General features: G+C 32.7%; 1 protein-coding gene across 1 annotated transcript; it reads right to left on the reverse strand.

Moving 5' to 3' along the window:
• Nucleotides 1-850: 850 nt before the first annotated feature.
• Nucleotides 851-1,075, reverse strand: K441DRAFT_565765 (uncharacterized protein; the record flags this gene model as incomplete). The annotated part of the gene is made up of 1 exon (XM_067643717.1): nt 851-1,075. A coding segment is annotated over one exon (225 nt), but the record flags the coding sequence as incomplete, so codon positions are not given.
• Between the last annotated feature and the right edge of the window lie 23,582 nt (nt 1,076-24,657).

The raw sequence follows: 24,657 nt of genomic DNA on the forward strand, positions 1-24,657 counted from the left end.
CTTTCTAGCTTATAGTTTATGGCACTTATAATATCTAGCCCCTTGTAAATATCGTAGATGTTATTATCTTATCTACTGACGCGAATAGTTTTATAGTAATAGTACCTAGCTATATTAACCACTTCTTTCTCTATTGCTTTATATAGCAGTTTGCCTTCTTCCTTACGCTCTAGGTACTACTACGAGTTTTTAATAATAAAAGGTGTCTTGGTATTGCCCTTATAGTATACTTTTTAGCAAGTTGTCGCCTAACTAGCAATATAGGGTGCCCGCTTTATAAGTTCGTTAAGGATAAGACGCTTAGTCTGGTTGTTGTGCACGACCTTAATATATTGCTTGCCGTCTAATGTTAAAATGGTAGGGTTAAACCTAAGCTGCTCCTTATTCATCTAGAGAAATCCTAATATTGCTAAAGTAAACTATAGTCCGTCTTTATTAATATTAAATGGTGATGATATAATACCTCCTACCTAGTTATACTCCTATAGCTATATAATAGATCTATAGAGGGTAAAGCTTAGGATAAAGCGACAAGTGTTCTAAGTAGCGAAGACTTCTCTTATATATTTCCCTAAATCAAACCATACCTGTAAGGGTATATTGGTGTTTAAATTACTCTTTAGCTCTTTTAGTACAAGTATATATAACTAATAGTATTAAGAGCTTTTAATAGCTATTAGATTATCTATAAAGCCTATATCTAGCTTTCGCTTCGCTATAGACCCTTATAAGGGCTGCTTAGTGTGTGCAATAAGTGTTTGTTATATCTTTAGGGCGGACCCGTGTTTCTCTATAAAGCCTAAAAATAATTTAATTAGGTTATTAAACTACTCTAGGACATTATTTTACTCTATGCTTTTAGGCTAGTTATGCTAGCCGCCCTTAGCGTATAGTAAATTTCCCCCTTCCTTATATTTCTTAAAAACGGCGGCGCTTGCCTCTTTAAGACCTTTACTTCCTTAAAGAATGCTTTATATAAGCTAGGAATCCCTATATAAAGAGGGCCTAGCTCCTTCTTTAGAATATAATCTACGTATTCCCTACGTTCGGACGAGTTGGCGAAGCTGTTTGTATTACGTAGATATAGGGTTTAAACGTGGAATAGTAGCGGTTAGAAAGGAGGTATGGACTCTATTATAGTGGCGATAGTATTGCTCTAAACGTCCTTATCTAATTTATAATTGAGAACTGTTTTCAGGAGAGGGGTAAACCGTTTAATATTAAAGTTATCGGAATCAACCAAAGGGAGGAGTTAGAGAAGGTCACTACGAAGAGTGCCGCGGCCAGCGCTAGACGGGAGTAGTTAAGCAGTGAGAAGGTTTTATAATGCCAAAACAAGGTTAATAACGAGATTCTTAAGCCCTATATATATTAGACGGGACCTATAGTAAACTAATTAATAATTACCTTTATCGCCTATTTAGTGCAATAAGTTTAAAGAGCTAGAGATGCCTAGATTCTAATAAGTTAAGTTAAATAAATTGCGAAAGTTATCTAGTCCTTTACTAATAGGTTTCGCTTTAATTATCTCTAATTTAGAGAGATTTGCTATTACAGGTAAACGTGATAAAAGCTATATTAGGGTGGCCGGCGTAGCAGGCAGATAGGTAGGTAAGAAGGGGAGATTAAAGAGGCTAGCATATAACGGACAGTATAATAGTAGAGAATTAAATAAGTATAAGGTCGAGAATATATCGGGCGCGTCTTGCAATAAGAAAATGACTAGGGAGAAAAGTGTAAGGAAGTAAGTAAGGTACAAGCGAACGCGAGAATTAAAGATTGGGTATAGAAAAGTCAAGCCGACCTAATATGGCTCAGACTAAGGCTTCGTAGGGCTTAGTTAAATGCTAAGCCACAATAACCTAAAATGCGACGTTTCCGGTCTATGACTAATTAAACTTATCCGTTTTAGTCTGTTCCGTAATGCGTAAGGCTCTAATATAGCGAAGCTCTTATATAGTAAGGCTAAAGGGACGCCCAAGAACGCTAATAAACGATTACTAGTTCTAAAACGAGTTAAATCTAACATATTAAATACGGATACAGTTAACCTCTTTTTATAGCGGTTAATTGACCTATTTCCTGAAAATTTGTTTTAGTTCTTAGAACTGGATCTAGTATATATAGACTCCCTCTTTCCTAGTATATATTGCAAGGAAAACGTATTATTATTACTATCTCCTTAGTAACGCCTTATTTATTCCCTTTAGAATATAACCCTCGCCAGTGTCTATTTTATATAGGTAACGAGCGTTTATCTCTGTTTATTTGCACTAGATGTAAAGATCCCCTATAATATACCCCTTGGGGTTAGGTTAAATTGATAGCAATTCCCTTTTAAGCTGGTTATATTTTAATATATCTTGTTAGCTCTGGGGCATTATAGACCTTATTGCTTTTTTAAGAGAAGCTAACCGTAACAAGTATTACAGCAAAGGTTGTTTTATTAATTATAGCGTATAGCCACGAGCTTCGCCGTCTTCTGTTTATTATATTAATGGTATATAAAACTAGTAAACGAAGCAAGCTAATATAATATCCATTTACCTCGCGGTTTATATTGCTTTACCACTTTAAATAAGGGCGGTACTATATTTTGGTCGCTAGGTTCCTAAAGGATACTAGTAATATTAGTGTCTTAGGAGGGCTCTAAAGCCATTTTCTTTATAAGAGGATATGTGGATGAAATATGCTAAATCTTAGAGGGTAGTAGGAGTATAAATACCACTCCTTACGTTCTCGTAACGCTAAGGCTAAAAAGCGGAAATTTTTGGGTATAACTAAATCGTAATTGTATTAAAGCTTATCCACAACCTAGGCTCTAAGGTGTGTGTCCTTCTCTAACGTATTCTACTACGCTTGGTATTTGTTTACTGATATATAAACACGCTTCCAAGTGTTGTCCTACGATTGGCCTTGGTAGAGCAGTTGTATAAGGCTAAGTAGGCGGCGAATACGGTGAAAAAGAGGTCGTAAAGAAGGGGCGATAAGGACCGTAGCCGGTAGAGAGATTGGTAGAGGTATTACTAGGTGGTTCTACTCGCTTTAGACGCCAAGCTTAGTTAGATCTACTAACTTATTGCTAATTAATTATATAAATGCGGCAAATACTCGCTATAAAGGGTAGGGCTAGTACTAGCTTAAATCTAATATAAATTTCCTTTAAAAGCAAATAATATAATAACTAAAGAGCGTACTATTTAAGCTAATAAATTTCCTCCTTAATTCTGTAGACTTCTTTATTCTTAGGCTAAGCGTGCCCTTTTCCTCTTAAATGCCGCAATCTTGTTTCTAGCCTTTATAACCCGTTTATCTCTATAATCTAAAGTTTTATTACTGCCTTTCTTAAGAGTATAGATTTTATTTTAAAACCGCCTAATAGTATCTCTTATTTCTTTCTAGTTACTTCTTAGACTATTAGTCTAATTATTAACCTTCCCTAAATAACTTATAATATAGCAGTTGTTTTTTTTAAGACTGTTAATTTTTTTATTAAGTTGGCTAAGCTTATAGTTAAGTTAGTTAACTAAGCTACCTAGTCTCTTTATCGCCCCTAATAGAGTAAGCTGGGGGTTAATAAGCTTTATTAGAAAAAGTTACTAAGCGGATTATATTAAGACGACTTCTTTATCTTATTAGTGCGGGATATATATTTCCTTATAGTTTCTTCTGTATTGGCTTTATCGTTCTCTAAATCACTCTTGCGTTTTGGTGCTAACTAGATATCCTACTTATGTTAGTAAGCTAGTGAATGGACAAAACTATAGGGAAGTAACTATTGTATACCTACCCTACTATATTAACGGCCTTATTAGAGCCCTTAGGATTAAAAGTAAGCGGTATATCCTAGCTCTATTAGCGGTATCCTATAAAGGATTTAATGTTTAGAGCGCACCTTAATCTAATATAATATGGTATCCACTATTATAGCGTCTAAGTTGTCTAAGTCGCTTATTATTAAAGAGATAAGGTAGCTAATAGTTTAAGTATCTTTACGAGAAAGTAAGGAGAGATTTCCTTAAAGGATACTGTGCTTAATATAGGTCTGGTTAAAGGATATAGAGGCCTTTTATATCCTACTCCTCTCTGCCGCTTAGCTAATAGGAGAGCTAATAGTGGGCTCCGCTTTAACTATACCTTAAAAGTCGAGCCGATTTACTAACTTAAGGATACTAGCACAGTATTATAAATGCACTATAATACAGCTATAATAGGAGCATGATCTTTCCCCGTCTATACCCTACTTTACTATACCTCTATAGGAGGGTTATATTGAATAATAAGGGCTAGCATTAACCCCTTTCTTCTAATTATTTTAAGACGGCGATATTAAGGCAGCCGGTTAAGTGTTGCTTCGCATAGCAATGCCTACCTAGTTGTGTAGCTTTACTTAAGCCCTATTATACACCTTAACGTAACTTTTTATTACCTTAATAGCTGACGACCCTAGCCTAAGGTTAAGATAAGGTAAACAGGTAACTTAGCTTTTAGACAGCCCTAACAGTACAGTATTTAGAGGCGTTTGTATAAAGTTATAAACTAGAACTAGAAGCCAATAATAACCCCCTAATAACGCCTTACCTAGCAGAAATAGTATTATATGATCTACTTTTAACGCCCACCCTTTATAGAGTAGGATACTGCTTAAGTAGTAGACTTATCTTAGCTAGTTAATCTTATATATTTACTCCCTATCTATGGCAAAGGAGCTATTAGTGCGTTAGAGGGTAGTTTGATTAGCATTCTAGCTAAGCCCTTTATAAGCGCTCCGCCTTATATAGGTGGTATAATAACTTTTATTAATCTGCCTTGCGTTAAGGGAGGACTTATATTTAAGACGCTGAGTAGCCGGTACTTAGAGGTATATAGACTTATACCCTTATTTATACGTTCTACTACGTCCTTATTTCCATAAGTAATCGGTTTACTTTTTACTTATTATTTATCTATTACTCCATCTTTTCCTTTTTTTACTAGCCATTCTATTTAGTTATTAACGTTAACCCTCCTCTCCTCCATAACAACTATTTTAGAATTTACTTTAGATTCTTACTTATAAAATCAACTGAAAAAAAAAGCTAAACATACTATTATAGATTTAAGGCGTTGGTGTTAGCCTAAGTACTATTGGACTTCTTAGTCTTTGCTATATATAGGTACCCTCTAGACTATAAAATCGCCCTTCTCTATTATGCTCTTTTTAGGAATAATTAAAAACCGTGCTTATAATGGTATATTTATATCTAATAATATTCTTAAAAGCCTATTAAGCAGCCTAGATAAGGCCCAACGATAAATAACCTAATAAAGAGGCTAGTATAGGCCTATAAAACCCCTTATATCTTAAGCTAATAATTAAGAAAAGGTAGAAAGTGGTTTTAAAGCGTAAGATACTTACTAAGGATTAGGTTCGTGCTATCTTATTTAACTTATAGATAAAATATACTTCTTCTTGCCGTTCCCGTCGGCTTTATAGTTAATTATCTTTATATTAACGGCATCGCCATATTTATTATTAACTTTATTACTATTATCCCGCTTACTATAATAATTAGTTACGCTACTAAAGAGATTACGCTCCGCGCCGGTAATATATTAGGTGGTCTTTTAAACGTAACTTTTAGGTTTATTTTCCCGCTTTTTATTTATCCTAATATTATCTAATATTTGGCGTAGAAACACTATTAAATTAATTATTTCTATTTTAGCCCTAATTAAGGGCTAGATTACCATTGTTAAAACTTCCTTAATTAGTAGTATACTTTCGAACTTACTCCTTATCCTTAGTATATGTTTCTTCTTTAGAGGCATTAACCGGATAGAGTAATATTTTAATATAATAGTAGCAAATACTACGGCCGGCCTTTTAGCTCTATACGTTAGCAGTTTAATTATTTTAACTGCCTTCTGTTACGGACGCTTTAAGTATAATGTTACAACTACTTAGAGAGGAGTTGGAAGAAGCTAGTTGGTTAATATAAGCACGGTCCAGGATAGAACCCGTGGAACTATATAACGAGGAATGGTAACTAAGGTCACATAAGGTGCTATAAGAGAAACGAGAGGAACGAAGGGAACTCACGTACCTTATGTATAAGACATATATTACGTATAAGAAGGATTTTATAGGAGTACGGTTGTGTATTTAAGGACTGTTAATCCCTACCTAGATAGTTCCTTCCTTGTAGTAATTCTTAGAATATAATTAGAGTTAATCTGTTAGGCAACCACTCTACCAGTTATTATTACGTTGTTAACTTACTTGTAATACCTATATACCTAGCCTATTAATAAGCTTACCGTAGTCCCTACTACAAGGCTTTATTATATAATTACTACTACAGTTACGGTTTTAATAAGTTAAATAATATGCTACTAAAAGCAGCCACTATAACGCTATCGACGGCAGCAACTATATTAGGATTAGGTAACGATACTAGTATAGTAGACACTAACTTATAATAACCTGTGACAGTAGGACAGTTATAAAAAATAGTTAATTAGTTAACGGGAGATAATGCGGCACTTAAAAATAGGATTAATGGGATAGGAGTAGTAAAGGTTAAGTTACTATTGATTAAAAGATTCTTAGGAGAAAGATCGAAGCTTAAAGGATTCCTTACGTAAATACACTTTAAGATTGCGTAGGAAGGAGTAAAGCTAGTAATAACTATGGATTAAGTAGTATATGCAGGATTGTTCTTATTAGGAAGAGCACTTAAATAGTTTAAGCCTTACTTTATAGAGATATAAGCAAATAGAATAACAACAACGAACTAGGAAGTATGGTTTATGTTTTTAAGCTAGAACGGATTTATAAAGCGACTTATATAAATGTTTAGGGACCTAGAAGTAATAACTATAGCGGAAAGAAAGCTTTAGGACCTAATATAACAGACTTTAGCGATTAAGTATACGATATAATTCTAAACGCTAGCTATATAACTTAAGTGGAATAATAAGGCGCTTATAGCATAGTATAAACAGGGACTTAAGGCTAAAGTCTAGGATATAATTATTCTAATAGAAGATGCGGACACCCTAAGGGAATTAATAGATTAAGTAATTAAGATTAATAATAGGATCTTCTAAAGGGAATAGGCTAAGAAGGGCTAGGATAGAGTTCTATAGTTGTATAAGACGTAGAGTACGTAATAACTAAAGCCAAATTAGAAACTATAGTATGGCGTAAAGCTAATGGACCTAAGTAGTACTAAAGAAGCCTATAAGAGATAGAGTAAGAAACTATAAAAACCTAGAGGTTAAGGATCTAGTGATTATAGGACTAAGGAGTATAAGCTAAACCAGGGATCTTAATAGCAGAAGATGTTTAGGCGGACTCTATAATAAAGTTAATAGTTTAGAGACGGAGCTTATATAAATTATGGAAAACAGGGTTACTTTATAAGGGATTATAAAGATAGTTAGAGTTACTATATAATAAAGGGAACTGGACTAGTAGTATATGGTATATATATATAGAGGGATAATAGTATGCTGTAAGGAATAAAAGAATATTTAATTAGAAGTTTTGCGTTTTGTTATAATAACGTATACCAAATTTATAAAGACGCTAAGTATAGTGCAAGCTATTAGCTATAAGAGCTAGAGTTAAAGGGACTTAGAGGAACTAAAGAGTTAGATAAAGAATAAGATTAACTCTATAAGCTAGATTAAGATATTATAGTAACGTGCGGACAAAGATTAGCAACAATAATAATAGAGTTAGAGTACTTATTAATTAATAGCGACGAGGACAGTAAAGGAACCAACTAGGGGTATCTAAACCTTAATAACGTAATAGAAGTAGAGACTAAGACCGCTATAGAGTAAGGTTTAGTAACGGGTATTATAATACCGTTAGATACGGCATCTATCACTTTATAAGATAAAAGGAGTAATATTTAGAAACAATTAAGCAAGCAGATAACTGCTAGTGCTAGCTTACTACTTAATAAAGGCAAAAAGCTAAAGGCTTAAGATTCTTAAGACGAGATAAAAGATAACTAAGATTCTTAAGACGAGATAAGGTAAGCTTAAAGACCTATAATGGATAGAAACCGATAGAGTAGAGCAGTAGCTTAGTTTAAGGATATATAAATAAGCTTGGGATAAGAATTCCTAATAGTATAAGACTTTTAAGATAAGATAAGTGAGATCTAGGACTCTTAAGAGGAGATAAGGACACTAGTTAAGCCTAGTTAGACTAAGGTAGGGGCTAAGCTTAAGTTAGAAGCAAGCTTAGGATTAAAGAATCTAAGGGGTTAAGAATTTAGAGCACGAATTAGGACACCTATAAGTAAAAGGTAAAAGGCTTCTTTATAGATTAGAGAATTTATAGCGTAAATAGTAATTAGACTGGGAGACAGATATATAGACCTAGAGGACTTACTAGGGGAATATAGTGTTTAGCTTAAAGATTAAAAAGTTAATACTAAGATTAAGAAGCATAAAAACTTTAAGGATCTACTTATAAGACACGATGTAAAGGAAACTATGGAGGAATTTAGGGTAAGAATTACCTTATAGTAAGAATAGAAACTAGATAAGAGATCTAGTATATTAGGACGTATAAAGGATAGAGCGCTAGTACAAAGAATTACTAATAGGCCTAGAACAGGCACACTAAGAGCTAAGTGGCTTACCGAACTAGAATAAGAAGAGGATTTAGGGATTCCTACTAGGTTTAAAGAACAACATACTAAAGGCTGTTACAACGTAGTAATAAAGAGATATTTCCTTATAGACGAGCCGTATATACTTAAGCAGCTATACTAAAAGTGGTATAGGCAACAATATAACGATAAGTAGGAAGATTTCTATATATAGTTAGACAAGAAAGTTATCTAAGACCACCTGATTATAGAGAAGGCTATAACTTACATTAAGGGGGCCTTAATTATAATATTAAAAGATCTAGAGGAGCAATTAGAGGACTAGAGAAGTAAAAGACGAATCTTAGTACCTATAAACAAAGTTATAACGCTTAGATCAACATAAAAAAGATTTAAACTTAAGGACAAGGATAAGCCGAAAGTTAACCTAAGATATTAAGTATATTATACACTATTATAGATAGCATACGTAGATAATGCGTGCAATATATATAAAGCACTAAAGGACAAAAATTAAAAGTATTTAATAAGGATATATTGGATAATAGACGAGGCGAAATATAAAAACGCTAAATATATATATAGTTGGCACCTAGTAGAAGTTTAAGAATAAAGGGACTTAACACTTTAACTAGGAAGATTCCTTACGGAAGAATGCCTAGATAGATAACAATGGTAGGAATATCTAGAGAACACCTATTTATAGCATATTGAAGATAAAAAACGAACTAAGTATTGGCCTAAGTTGGACTAAGTATAAATAGGATCTAGTAGCTAATAGTTAGGAAAAGTAGAGGCCTATAGGACTAAAGGGAGCTAGTAGTAGAGCCTTAGACCCTTAAAGGAATTTAAGAACAATACCTAAATTTATAAATTAAGTAGCAAGATTAACAGTTTAAGGTATTAATAGATAGTAGAGCAATAAGGAACCACATCTCGCTAGCAGCAGTAAAAAGAATGGGATTACCACATAGGTAAAAGGAATGTCTTTACCTATTAGTAACGATTTTAGGAGATCTAATAGCTTATAGAGGAGGTATTATTAATCTCAAAATAGGACCTATTTAGTTAACCATTAAAGGAAGACTAGTTAAGATGTCTTTTAATATACTACTATTAGGGAATAATAAGGTAGTACTAGGAATGCCTTAGTTACAGGAATATAATCTAAAAATTGATTGGGTTATAGGTTAGGTTAATATTAGGGATATATAACGCCGTAAGATGCGATAATAAGCTAAGTTAGTATAGTACCAAGTAGGAGCGACCTACAAAGAAATAGAAAAAGGGCTAAGCTATATACCAAAAAGATACTATAAGTATAGTAAGAAACTATAGTCACCTAAGAGTAAAAAGCTGTTAGAGTATGTAGTATGGGACTATAAGATAGAATTAGAACTAGAAATAAGTCTAAGGTTTTTTCTAATCTATAAGCTTACCAAAAAAGAAGGTAGAGCATTAAAAGAGTTTATCCAAGAAAACTTATAAAAAGGATATATTAGACTATTGCAGTTATTAGCGGGATATCTAGTACTATTTGTACTAAAAAAGAATAGTAAACTAAGGCTGTGCATTAACTATAGACAGTTAAACAGTATTACTAAAAAGGATAGGTATCCTTTACCCTTAATTAGCAAAATCTAAGATAGGATAGGTAATACCTAAATCTTTATAAAGATAGATCTAAGATGGGCGTACCATTAGATTAGGATTAAGGAAGGCAACAAATAGAAGGCAGCCTTTAGGTTAAAGGAAGAACTATATAAACTATTAGTTATATAATTCGGGCTTATAAACGCACCAGCAACGTTCTAAAAGTATATTAATAATGTATTAGGAGAACATTTAGATGAATTTATTATGGTATACCTTAACAACATTATTATCTACTTAATAAGTAAGGAAGAGTATAAAGAATACGTTAAATGGGTTTTAAAGAGACTATAGGAAGAACAGATGCTAGTAGTAATTAAGAAATACGAGTTCTTTACTAGGAAGACCGATTTTATTGGATTTATTATTAAACTAGGCCAACTTAGCATAGATCTAAAGAAGATTGAGGCTATAGTGAATTAGTAGGAACTAGAGAACGTTATATAGTTAAGATTATTTCTAGGGTTTTGCAACTACTGCAGAAGGTTTATAGCATAATAGTTAAAGGATATTAAACTATTTATATAATTAATAAAGAAAGAAGAACTATAGGTATAGGGAGAGGAATAGTAAGAACTCTTTAAGAAAGTTAAGGAGTTATTTACCTAGGAGCTAGTTCTTAAGATCTATTAACTAGAACTAGAGACGGTTATAGAAATAGATGTATTAGACTTTATACTAGGAGTATGCTTTATATAAAAGCATTTAGATAGATAGCATCTAGTGGCATATTATAGTTGAAAGATAATACTACTAAAGTTAAACTATAACATCTATAATAAGGAGTTATTAGGTATAGTTATAGTACTAAAGAAATAGAGAGCGTTCTTATAAGGTATAGAGAAACCATTTATAGTTAGAACGGATTATAAAAACCTAACAGGATTCCTAATAATAAAGGAACTTAACTAAAGACAGGTTAGATGGGCAGAAATGCTTATAGAATACTATTTTAAAATTTAGTATACTAAGGGTATAGACAATACGCAAGCCAATGCGTTAAGTTAAAAGGCTAAACTATAAAATAATAATAAGCTATTAGGGGCTTTACTACAAAAAGATATAGATAGACTAATTAGGTATAATTATCTAAAGATTACAGTAATATAAGAGAATAAGTTAAAAAAAGAAAGTCTATAAAACACCAGAAAGCTTTTAGGTACAAAGGATTCTAGAAGCATAACTAGAAGACCTACAGTCGGATATATATAAAAATTAAGAAGTAAAGTATATCCTAAGAAGCATAGTAGAGTAGTTTATAGAGGATTTCTATAAGGGACTAACTTAAGGATATAACGGAGCTATAGGCTTAGTGTTAAGACTTTAGAAGGAGTATATTATTAACGGAATCTAAAGGATAGCTAGAAGGGTTACTAAAGAGTGTTTAGATTACTAAAGGAATAAACTAACGAGGTATAAGCCGTATAGAGGGCTATAACCTATTAAAATACTAGAGAGACTATAGGAGGTTATATTATAGGACTTTATTATTAAGTTGCTAAAATTAAGAGACCCTATTACCGGATAAGATTACGATATAATTTTAGTAATAGTAGATAAGCTTATAAAGTGGGGATACTTTATAGCCTGTACGGAAGAAATCTTAGCGGAAGATGTCGCTAGAATCTATGTTAAAGAAGTGTTCGTAAGATATAGAGTACTAAGTAAAATTATATTAGATAGAGATCTAAGATTTATAGTAGTATTCTAGGAAGTATTCTTAGCGGAATAAGGAGTTTAAGTAGCAACTTCTACTGTATATTATCTATAGACAGACGGTTAAATGGAAAGATTAAACTAGATACTAGAGCAGTATCTAAGGCACTATATTAATCACGTATAGAATAATTAGGTATTGCTATTACTAGTTATATAATTTACATATAATGCAATACTATAAGAAGGAATAGGTACGTTACTATTTAAGGCAAATTATAGATATAAGCTAAGAATATTATTATCGCTATAATAAGTAAAGAAAACGAGTAGCAAAGCTAAGTAAAGAATAGAGACTTTAATAAATCTTTATGCAAACCTTATAGAAATAGCTAAGACAGTACAGCAAAGAATGAAAAGGTACTACAATACTAAGAGATCTAAGGGACCAGATCTTAAGGAGGGAGATAAAGTATAGCTACTATATAAAAATTTTAAGAGTCGACGACTAAGTAAGAAGTTAGACCACGTTAGACTAGGACCTTTCGAAATTACGCAGAAAATTTCATTAGTTATGTTTAAGTTAAACCTACCAGCTAAAATAAAGATCTACCCTATATAGTATATCGCAATGCTAGAGCTAGTATACGGAAATGTTAAGCCACTAGTTTACAAAGTAGACACGTATAGAGAATAGGAAGAAGATAAATGGTAAGTTTTAAGGATCGTTAGTTATAAGGACGTTAACAACAAAATATAGTACAAAGTAAAGTAGATAAGCTATAATGAGACTACCTAGGAGCCACTAGAGAATTTAAAGAATGCTATAGGAAAGGTATAGGAGTATCGGAAAAGAAAAGGTTAAGTAATATTAATAAAGAGGAATTACTAAAGAATGAGCCACCTAAGGGGGACCTAGGAAGAGCGACTGCTGAACTACTTAGAGTTGTTTCCTTCTCTATTAGAAGAGAATCCGTTCTTTTATTACTAAGTTCCTATAGATCTTATTCTATAAGTTTCTACTCCTTAAAATGGACCTTTTTACGTACCTTCTTAAGATAAAGTAAACGGGTAGACGCCGTAATGCGAGTATCTAGGGCCTTCTGTTCCGTATCCTAAGAACGCTTAAGCTTAGCAAGGGCCTACGCCAGGTTACTATTAAGCTTTATAGTAGTAGATTAAATATAAGACCCTATAACAAATTACTTAGGGAACTTAAAGACTATTAAGAGTTATAGGACGCGTATATTTAGCGTTAGAAGTAAAACGAACATCGTAAGACGATTAAATGTTTGCTTTAGTGCACTCTAAATAAGAGGAGGGTTATTAAGACGAAGGACTTGCTAGCGCGATATATATTAACCCCTCTCTTAAGCAACAAGAACATAGAGATAGTATTATTTTACTAAGTAATAATATTGCAGTAATAGTGCGAGCACGACGTTGCGCGTGTAAAGAAGAAGAAGCTTTAGGTATTATAAGTAACGATATTAACTAAATTAATTAGATGGACATTATACCTCTAGTAAACGACTTAGAGATACTAGGTATCTTTAAGGACGAAGATAAAAAGGAGGGAGATGGTGTTATGGACGCTTTAAGTATAATATTACAACTACTTAGAGAGGAGTCGCCGGAAGAAGCTAGTTGGTTAATATAAGTACGGTCTAGGATGGAACCCGTAGAACTATATAACGAGGAATGGTAACTAAGGTTATATAAGGTGCTATAAGAGGAATAAGAGGAATAAAGGGAACTCATGTACCTTATATATAAGACGTATATTACGTATAAGAAGGATTTAATAGGAGTACGGTTGTGTATTTAAGGACCCTTAGTCCCTACCTAAATAGTTCCTTCCTTATAGTGATTCTTAGAATACAATTAGAGTTAATCTGTTGGGCAACCACTCCACCAGTTGTTATTACGTTGTTGACTTACTTATAATACCTATATACCTAGCCCATTAACGAGCCCACCGTAGTCCCTACTACAAGGCTTCGTTACACCTTCCACTCTACGCTGTTAAGTAAGTTTAATAATAGCTTTAAACCTATAATAGATACTAACCTATATAGCTATAAGCCTTAATAGCTCTATACTTAATTAGGAGCTTTTTTATAAAATAGCTGTTATCCTCCTAATTGTATATATTTGCTACCTTATATTTTAATTAAAGTTATATGCCAAAATATGTAATGCTTTAAGCTAAAGGGCTCCTAAGTGTAAATCCTCCTAAGTTAAGTAGGATTTAAATGTAGAAAAGGAAGACGATGAGATTAAGGAGCCTAAATTAACGATTTAGGGTATAATTATAACCCTTAGATTTTTTACCGCGTTAGTTACCTTCTATTCCAAGTTTATAATTAACAGTATTAGTAATATTACGGCAAGCGGCACTATTTTTACTACTTTTATTGGTTTTATTCTACTCCTAATCGTTAGGAACGCTGCCAAGTATATAATAGTAGTTATAGTAGCTTATAAGGATAAAATAAGCCTAGTAATTAATGTTGCTATTAGATCTAGTATATAAATCGCCCTTCTAGTTCTCCCCTTTATTATTATACTTAGTTGGACCATAGGCTAGGATTATATAACGCTTTTATTTAATACCTTTCTAGTTACTATTTTATTTATTACCGTGCTTCTAGTAAACTATTTTATCTAAGATAGCAAATCTAGTAAGTTTTCCTTTCTATATAGGTAATCTACTCTAACTAACACTAAAATAGACTAGATTAAAGGCGTTCTTATTATAATAATCTATGCTATTATTGCAGTTGCTGGCTGGTTTTATTTAAAACTAGTTTTAGATCCTCTCTATCCTACTTAGTTTAAGCCTTTAATTGCTATCTTACTCCTCTGTTAGTGTTGACTAGTTTCCATTACCTAGAGCTAAATAGTATTTTTATAAGCTATGTGTATAGTTTTCTAGCAAGCCCTAGGCTAATCTTCTTATATCTATTAAGCCGTCTAGGTTAGCTAGAATGTTGCTTTCTTTTATCTTCTCTTAAAAATTTTTTTTTAAGTTATTGCAAAGTTTATAGGGGTCTTTATACGCACTAGTATCCCTTAACCCGTTTAGTAGAGGGAAGGCCTATATATAAATACTAATGAGCACGGCCACCAAATCCTATTAATTTAATTGGTAGACTTTTATTAATAACCTACGTGCCTAAGTTGACGGGTTAAAGTTATATAAGCATTATATAAAGCTTTATATAGAGCTTTGTATAAAGCCTTTGTAGAGCTTTATATAGAGCCTCTATAGAGCTTTATATAGAGGTAGAATTGTGGCCTCTACCGCGACAACTTCCTCTTAACGTTACGCGGGTATAAGGAGTTGAGGATCTTATAACTTATAGAGTAGGCTTTCCTCTATAATTTGGTATAATTTTAATGTTAATAGGTATTGTAGGAGGGTAGATTAATTTTATTAAAGTTGATAAGGTCTTCTTATATAAACTATATTTAGGTTTCCTATAAATCTCGCTAAAGTCCCTTAGACTAAGAAAACGATTGCCGTCCTAAATTAGCTTAGCGGATAGTGCGGATATTTTTATATCTATATAATTAGTTTCTTAGTCTGAGCTTCTAAGGTAAGGACTAAGCAAGTTATAGGGCGGCTAACTTATCGCTGCTAAGTATATAAAGGTAGAGGACTTATAAGCTTACTATAAGCGAGTTCTTAACTTCAATTTAACGTATATATAAACGACAACGAGATACTCTTAATATGGAAGCAACTAGATAGAAAAACAATACCAAGCTAAGGAAATCCTAATTAGCACCTTAATTCTCAACGCCAGAAAATAAAAACGTGATTGTGAAAATCTTTTCTTATAAGAAATTTCTTATTTCTTTGTCTTTTTAGAGGCTCTATTTATAATACAATCTACCTTTCTTTTGCGTGTCCCTCTTCTTAATAGATCTTTTAAATAATTATCTAGCGCCTCTTTTGGTTGGTCTCTTTGCTTATATAGTTTACCCCTCTAAGCTATCTCTATTATAACATCTTTAAGCGGTTTATATATTCTAGTATAACGATAGAGGTGACGTAGGTTCTTAATATAGTATAATACGAGTTTCTTATGCAGTATACCCACAGGTAAAACCCAGGTAGGATACCAGTATACTACTATAATAGAACTATATATAGATATAACTAATCTATATCTAGGGTTTCGGAGACGCTTTAAGTCCTCTATTATATAGCAAGTTGGCAACCACAATAAGAGATACTTTAGTTATCCGTCTAAAATTATAGCATTGGAAATTGTTAATACTTTAGTTAGGGGAGGTATATCTCTAAGGAAGTTTATAGGATTGGCTAAACTATTCTCTGCTTAATTATTAATATTGCTAAATAATATATAGGTGTTTATAAACATACCTAAAGGCACCAGCAAACCTTTAATATAAACCTCTTTTGGTTAAGATAAGTCTGTTTTAGCCTTGCTATAGCTTTCTATTAGCATAGGTAAGACTATCTTAGTTTTACTACGGCCTTCTAGGCTTTTGAGGTAATTGGTATACATTTCTATATCTTCTTATATATTACCCTCCGTATTATCGTTGTTATTAGGTATTTAAGTAGGCGTATAAGGCATCTATTTCTGTATAGGGTTAAAAAGCTATAATTGTTTCTTCTTCCTACTAATAGATGCTATGTCTTTGTTGTTAATGTAATTTTAGAATAATTTAAGGTTTCTAGTAAGTTAATAAATAGGTATATTATCTTTGGGGCGATAGTATATTATAATGTTTTTATAAGTACCAATTAAGGACCTATAGGTTATATTAGTAATGTATTTAAGCTTAATTAAGGTAATATATATAATATCTAGTATTCTTATAAGGATAGTAAGGGATGTATAGTTAAGAGGCTAAATTTAAAGGTAGGTTAAATTAATAGTATATAAAAACTAGGAGTATAATATTTATATTCTATCTTTTTCCTAGGGTAGAGTTATGTCACGGAGTGAGCATAAGCGATGATAATATATAGCGAAGTAGGTATTATTAAGCTATGTATATAAACTGCGTGATAAAGTTAAGACGTTGCGTAAGGAAAGAAGGTAGGAAAACGGGAAGAAAGGGCATATATTGTTAACTTAGTTGCTTAGTTAATACGTATATAGGCAGAATAGGGTTTAGGTCGTGGTCTTAGCAGAACTTAGCAGAATTTGGTAGAACTTGGCAGAATATAGCAGATTGCCGTAGATTGCCGTTAGATTGCTATTTTATGGTTAGTCTTTAATTGCTAAGTTAGTGGAAATAGGTAGATGTGTGCAAGGTGTTACGGGGGTATCCCGTAATAGTACCCCCCCTTTAAACTTAAGCTTTTGTGAGATAGGGCTATAGTAGTTCTAGGTGGAGTTTATAAAAGTCTTCTGTGGCTTATATAAGTCCTATAGAGTTAACGGGTTCCTATAAGGACTTAATAAAGCCTCTCTATTTTGTAAGATATATATATTAGCGTTTCCGTTTATTATACTTAATATTATTAATTCTTTTAATAAAGTACTTATTCTTACTATCTACTTTAACTAGTAGGGGAGGGTTTTATATCTGTCTAGGCAGGGCGTTTAATACGGAGGTAGTAGGGCGGAGGACTAACGTATGGAATACGGGGTGGATTTTAACCATATTAGGGAGCTTCAGTTAGTAAGTATAAGGAGAGATAACCTTTTTAACCTTATAAGGGCCAGCGTTCTTCTAATTAAGTTTCTTAGTAGGTTATTTTATGTTCAGATTTCTTATATCTAGCTAGACAAAATTACTAATTTAATAGGCCAGTGCTAGGGTTTATTTCTTATTCGCTGCAGCTTTATAGATAGATTAAGCCTATATTATCTTATTAGTAAGGAACTATTATAGTTTCTTTATCTTCTCTACAAATTTATTTACTTCTATAACTTATAAGGCGTAATAAGCAGGGTAAGGGACATTACTAAAGGGTTTAAAACCTATTCGTGGGTGCTAGCTATAATTGGCTAGAAATAGGGAGACTTTTATGGTTTCTAAGACGGAATTATTTACAGTAAACTCGGCGAATATAAGCCAGTTAATTTAGTTATCCTATAAATACGACGTATATATCCGAATATACTATTCTATTATAGTATTTACGTGTTTTATTTAGCCATCTGTTTCTAGGTAATACGTAGTAGACAATAGTGCTTTAATGCGGAGTTAAGTAGTTAGTTTCTTCTAGAATGCTAAAATAAACTAGCTGCCTTTATTAGAGATAATTGTTTTAGGGAGTCTATAGAGTTTCTATATATAATCTAGGAATAGTTAGGTAATGGTAGGCGTTAATATATTAGGGCAGGCGATTAAGTGTCTTATTTTAGATAGTCGGTTTATAACTACTATAATGTTTATATAGCCTCTACTTTTAGGAAGATTAATAATAAAGTTAATTAAGATATCCTTCTATCTTTAGTCTAGAATAGGTAGCAGCTTTAAAAGACCGTTATATGTCTTATGCGAGGCTTTAGCTTATCGGCAGGTATGGCAGCTAGAGACGTACCTTTATATTATATTATATATATTCGGCCAATAATACTCCCGTTAGAGTAGTTTTAGGATCTTTCCTTAGCCCAGGTGGCCGGTGATAGGTAGATTATATACGTGTTTAAGGAGTTTAAGCTTAAGCTTATTATAATTAGGGATAATTAGACGGTTCTAGTAATATAAGCGATTTCCGCAGGCTTTATATTTACTTAAAGAAATCTTTTTAGAGCATCTAATGCTATCTTATATTAGCTTAAACATCTCTTAAATAAACTCGTTATTTAGGTATTTATCGACTATAATCTGTTTAATTAATTAATTAGTTATTTTAAGGATGTGTACTATAAGATCTTTAGTAGGAGGGTTAAATAGTTTAGGGTAAAGTAGGGTCTAATTTTAGTAAGAGCACGCTTCTTCTAGGGCTGGCGCGTCTTGTAAGCGTTAGGTTAGGGCATTAGGCTTTTAACCTTAGACGCCTAGGTAGTATATAATTAAGAATTGGAAATAAGATAGATATTCTAACTAGCGGGCCTAATAATAACTTAGCTGTTTCGTGGTTATAAAGTACTATAGGTTCTTATAGTTACTAAGGACCTTAATTAAAAATCTAGCGCCTTCTAGTTTGGGTCGCCATTGTTTAAAATACCTAATAATAGCTAATAATTCCTTATTATAGATCTTGTAGTTATATTTAGCTAGGCTTAGTTATTTTAAGAAGTATGCTATAGGGTATAATACTCTATCCTTATTATACTGAGACAGAATACCTCTAGTGACGTAGTTAGATGAGTTGGCTTTTATAATACTTATTTGGTTTAGGTTAAAGTATTAGAGCATAGGCATAGTAGTAAATATAACCTTTAGATAGGTAAAGGCCTTCTTATATTCCTTATTAAAGATAAAGACTTTATCCTTTTAGGTTAGAGCTATAAGGGGTAAAACTAGGGCGGAGAAGTTATTAATAAACCGTTGGTAGAAATTAGTAAATCCTATAAAGGCTTTTACATCCTTAACATTCTTAGGTTCTTGCTAGTTTATAATTACTTTAACTTTCTTTAGGTCTATTTATATACTATTTATAGAAACAAGGAGTTTAAGGTATAGGACTTCTGTTTTATAGAACTCGCATTTATCTATATCTAATTGTAGACTAGCTCTATATAGGGCTTATAGGATAAGGTTAACGTGTTTCCAATATTTAGTTAGGTTATTACTATATATTAGGATATTGTCGATATAAGCAGTATAGAAGATGTCTAGGTAGGGGCGTAAGGTGTTATTTATATAATGTTAAAACGAGCTTAGAGCGTTTGTAAGGCCAAAGGGTATTACTAAGTACTTAAATAGTCTATATTGGGTACGAAATGTAATAAGCTATTTATCCCCTTTTGTAATACGGAGACGGTTAAATGCAGAGATGATATTAAGCTTTATGTAGTAACGAGCCTTACTTAGTTAGTTTAGCGTCTCTTATATTAACGGGATTGGATATTAGTTTTTAATAGTAACAGCGTTAAGAGCTTGGTAGTCTATATAGAAGCGCAGACCGCTACTGGGTTTCTTAATGAAGATCACTAGTGCGGCTATAGGTGACAAGCTTGCTCTAATAAATCCTTTGCTTAGGTTCTCGTCTAAATACTTTTATAGTACTTAGAGTTTATTTTGGGATATCCCGTATAAGGGTCCAAATCTAGGCTACTTTCCTTTTTTAAGTATAATCTTATAGTTATATAGTCGGTATTTTAATAGCTTATTAGCTTCCTTTTATAAGAATGTATCTAGGCAATAATAATACTTTATTAGTACCTTTATGGCAGGGTTAGTGTGCTTCTTTAGTGCTAAGGCCTTTTTAATATCGGCTATCGTAATAGTAAAGATTGTATACTTGGGTTTCTTAGCAAGTAGCGCTAGTAGGGTAGCTCTAATTATGCGGATATTTAGGGTGCTAAGCTCGCTTAGGTTATTTATAGTTTCTTATTTAGGTTTAGGTTTAGTATTAAGTATAAAGTTAGTATTAGATTTAGGTTTAAGTTCTTTAAGAATTCTTTTTATAGTGGAATACTAGTCCTTTTAGTATTTCCATATATAGAGCTTAAGCTTTTGCTTAGCTTAGGGCGGTGTAGTACTTAGTAATAACTTATGGAATTTAGTAGAATTCCTAGGTTAGTGGAATCTGGTGGATTCCTCGGGTATAGGGTAGATAGTTATAGAAATTTTAGACTGGTAGATCCTAGTGGATTTTTTAGATTTTAGTTCTGGGTCTAAGCAGCGAGTTATAAGGCACTTCTGCTTATAATAGGAGGTAGTAAATAGAAGCTTAAGGTTGTCCTAATTAATAGTTACCTTATATAGCTTTATCTAGGGTTATTTTAGGATTACTAAGTAACCAAGGGTGGTAACAAAAAGTTTAATTAATTCTTTATAGTTTAGGTATTGGAGTCTTAGGAATACTACGTAGGTAATACGGCCTAAGACAGTGCGTTTGCTATTAAATCTAAATACATTAATATGCCGGTTAAGGGGGATTAGGGTAAAATTATTATCTTATATAAAGATCTTATTAATAAATCCTATGCCGCTAGCTCCTGTATTAATTAGGATTTAAGTATTAGCCTATTAACTATTCTACTAAAGACGGCAGTTAATGGTTATACTACGGTCCTAAGAGTTAGAGTTTATAATGTTAAATGCGTTAAATAAGATCCTATAGTAAAGCCGTCTTAAAGAGCGACTTAGCTCTAGGACCTTCCTTTTAGAGGTAATTAGGGTAAGGTTCTTATGGGATGTCGGCTATAGCTTCGTCCTTATAAATAGTGCTTATTAGACGTAGGGGTGGGACTAGATAAAGATCGGGGATGGTAACCGAAAGATCGATGTGGTAAACGGCTGCTAGTGCTAGCTGTTTATAAATTGTTTTAGGGTATAGAGACGGAGTAGTAGTTTAAGAGGTGGGAGCTACTTCTATATTTAAAGTAGAGGCCTAGCTTAATACGTTATTCTTATTTAGAGGACCCTAATAGGGCGTATCCTAGGGTCCTAGTGTTAATATCTATGGCGTTAGGGTGCTTGGGTTAAAATAATAACTTAGTAGACATTTACGGGGTTATTATATTGTACTAATAAACGGGCTTTAGTATAAGGCGTAGTATATTATTATACCATTTATTAATAACGTTTATATAGGCATTAAGAGTTTTCAGAAGGTCTACGCCTATTAGGGAGGTTTTTAGTTTAGGGCTTAAGGATTTAATAAGGCTGTTAATTAGTACGGAGTTATTTTAGCTTATTTCCTTTATATAGCAGTTAAATTTAGAGAAGTATATTAGGAAACTTTTCTTTTCTTAAGTTATTTGGTTTATCTTTTTTTAAGCGGTAGCTTAGCGGTTTAGGTTACTATATATAGCTTTAAGAAGTGTGACTAGGCTTTATACTAAGTTTAGTTAAAAAGGGTTAATAAGGTTAGCTATATCTCCTCTTAGTTAACTTAGGGCGTAATAGAGTTGGTTAGCTTTAGTTAGGTAGTAGTTAGTATTACTAGTTAGCTTATTTTTAAGCCGGCTTAAGAATAACTAAAGCTCTTATTATTTACTAGTAAATACTAAGGGGTTTAGTAGTTTCTTAGATTATTTTAGTATAGTAGTCGGCTCTATAGGGTAAGTAACTACTACTAATTTAGGGCTTACGTTTCGCGTGTTTATCTCTAAAGATGGCGTTTAGTCTTAGGGCCTTAATATAGTTATCTTAAGGATGCGGACTTCTTCTTAAAGTGCTTTAATTAATTATTATTATTATACTTCTTATTTAGCTTGCTGTTAAGTTAAAGTAGCTTAGTGTTATATAAGGGCGTCTATAAAGGACTTCTATATACCTACTAATTATTTTTAGAGTGTAGCTATAATAGCGTTAGCCGTTATAGGGGCTTTAGGGTTATTCTATATTTCTAGAGGGTAGTATAAGTTTTTAACGCAATATAGTGTTATAGAGTAAGCATAAGCGGTAATAATATATAGCGAAGTAGGTATTATTAAGCTATATATATAAACTGCGTAATAAAGTTAAAATATTGCGTAAGGAAAGAAGGTAGGAAAATGGGAAGAAAGGGTATATATTGTTAACTTAGTTGCTTAGTTAACACGTATATAGGCAAAATAGGGTTCAGGTTGTAGTCCTGGCAGAACTTAGCAGAATTTAGTAGAACTTGGCAGAATATAGCAGAATGCCGTAGATTGCCGTTAGATTGCCATTTCGCGGTTAGTCTCTATTGCTGAGTTGGTAGAAACAGGTAGACGTGTGCAAGGTATCACGGGGGTGTCCCGTGACAAGTTAGGACAGAAGGTAGAAGGAAAAGGCGGAGTATACTAGCCGCCCTTTTTCACTTTATGTGGTATCTATAGTATAATATTTAGTGGTTGTAATTACTTTTAGCTTATATATTGTCTGCGCTAAAGACTATAGGCGTCTAAAGTGATCTATAAGTAAGGCATTATTAGGGGTAGCTATTGGCTAAGCTACTACTAAACTTAAATAGCTAACGATCCCTAATAGACGCCGCATGCCTTAGTAGGGTTTAGAAGCGTTCGCATAAAGTTATAAACTAGAATTGGAAGTTAATAATAACCCTTAATAACGCCTCTCTTAGCAGAAATAGTATTATATAATCTACTTCCGACGCCTATTCTTCCTAGGGTAAGATACTGCCTAAGTAGTAGACTTATCCTAGCCAGTTAATCTCGTATATTAACCCCCTATCTATGGCAAAGGAGCTGTTAGTGCCTTTAGGGTAGTTTAATTAGTATTCTGGCTAAGCCCTTTATAAGCGCTCCGCCTTATACGGGTAGTAATTAACTCCTATTAATCTGCCTTACGTTAGGGGAGATCTTTTACTTAAAGCGCTAAGTAGCCGGTACTTAGAGGTCTATAGGCTTGTTTTATATCCCAATAATATTAACTATAATTTCTCCTTAAGTGGTATCCGTAACCCTAAGTACCTATAAGCGCAGCGTCCCTGAATTGTTAGCTAGTAAGTGGACGTTTATAGATAGAGAAACCGACTTTAGAGATAACGGCAATATAAAGGCGTTAGCTAGTTTAGAAAGTGACTTTAGTAATAAGGATTAAGAATGGGATGTAGAGACATTATATAACAGAGAAAATGGTTTTAGCACTAAAGATTAAGAAATAGGGGCAGATAGTAATAAAGAGATGTTAAGCGACGAGGCTATATAGGCGACGGTTAGATACAGTGGCCTTAGCTTTATAGTCTTAAATCTATAAGTATAGGATATAAATATAAAGAAGATTTCTAATAAAAGCTAGTAAAAGGGTTAAAACTTTGGCCTCTTTTTGTTTAGCCTATCGCGAAATAAAATAATATTTTACTATTCCTACTAGAGTCTCTACCCGCTTAACTTATAGCGAGCTATAAAGCATTTACGATAATCTATACTTTTACTTAGATAAATTTATTTACTACCTTAAAAGCAATAATAGAAGGCAAATCTATGCTAACGACCTAGAATTTTTTAAATTTCTTATAGACCTAAGACGTATGCCACCTTAGCAACTATTAGTCATATTTAAGACTACGGTACTTATGGATTTATATCTTAAGGATATAAATACGTTCTTTTACGGTGTTTTCCTTTTATTTAAATTATTTCTCTACTTATGGTATATAGCGGTTATTTATCTATTCCGGTGTAGTAGGGAGGGGTAGTTGGGTTACGCAAGGGGGCTTAGATTTGTAGCTACGCTTATAGGGCTATTTATGTGGGAACTTCTTCAAGTATATATAAGGGGGCTTTAAGTCGTTATAAAGTTTATAGGAGTCTTTATATGGAAACTTCTTTAATATTTTTTAGATCTGGGACTTATATATTTTCTTTTTTTATAGTTCTAATATTTTCCTAACATTTGCTTCCTATTTATAAGCTAGGCGTTAATAGAAGGCGCTAGGTTAGATTACCCTGCTTATATAATTACCCTATTTATATAATTACTTTACTCGCATAATTGGCTAGCTTGTATAATTACCTAGTTTATACAATTACCTAGCTTGCATAATTACCTAGTTTATACAATTACCTAGCTTATATAATTACCTAGCTCGTATAATTACCCAGCTCGTACAATTACCTAGTTCGCATAATTACCTAGCTTATACAATTACCTAGCTTGTACGATTACCTAGCTCGCATAATTACCTAGTTTG

Source organism: Cenococcum geophilum (genome assembly GCF_001692895.1).
Source record: "Cenococcum geophilum 1.58 unplaced genomic scaffold K441scaffold_27, whole genome shotgun sequence".
NCBI classification, from domain to species: domain Eukaryota; kingdom Fungi; phylum Ascomycota; class Dothideomycetes; order Gloniales; family Gloniaceae; genus Cenococcum; species Cenococcum geophilum.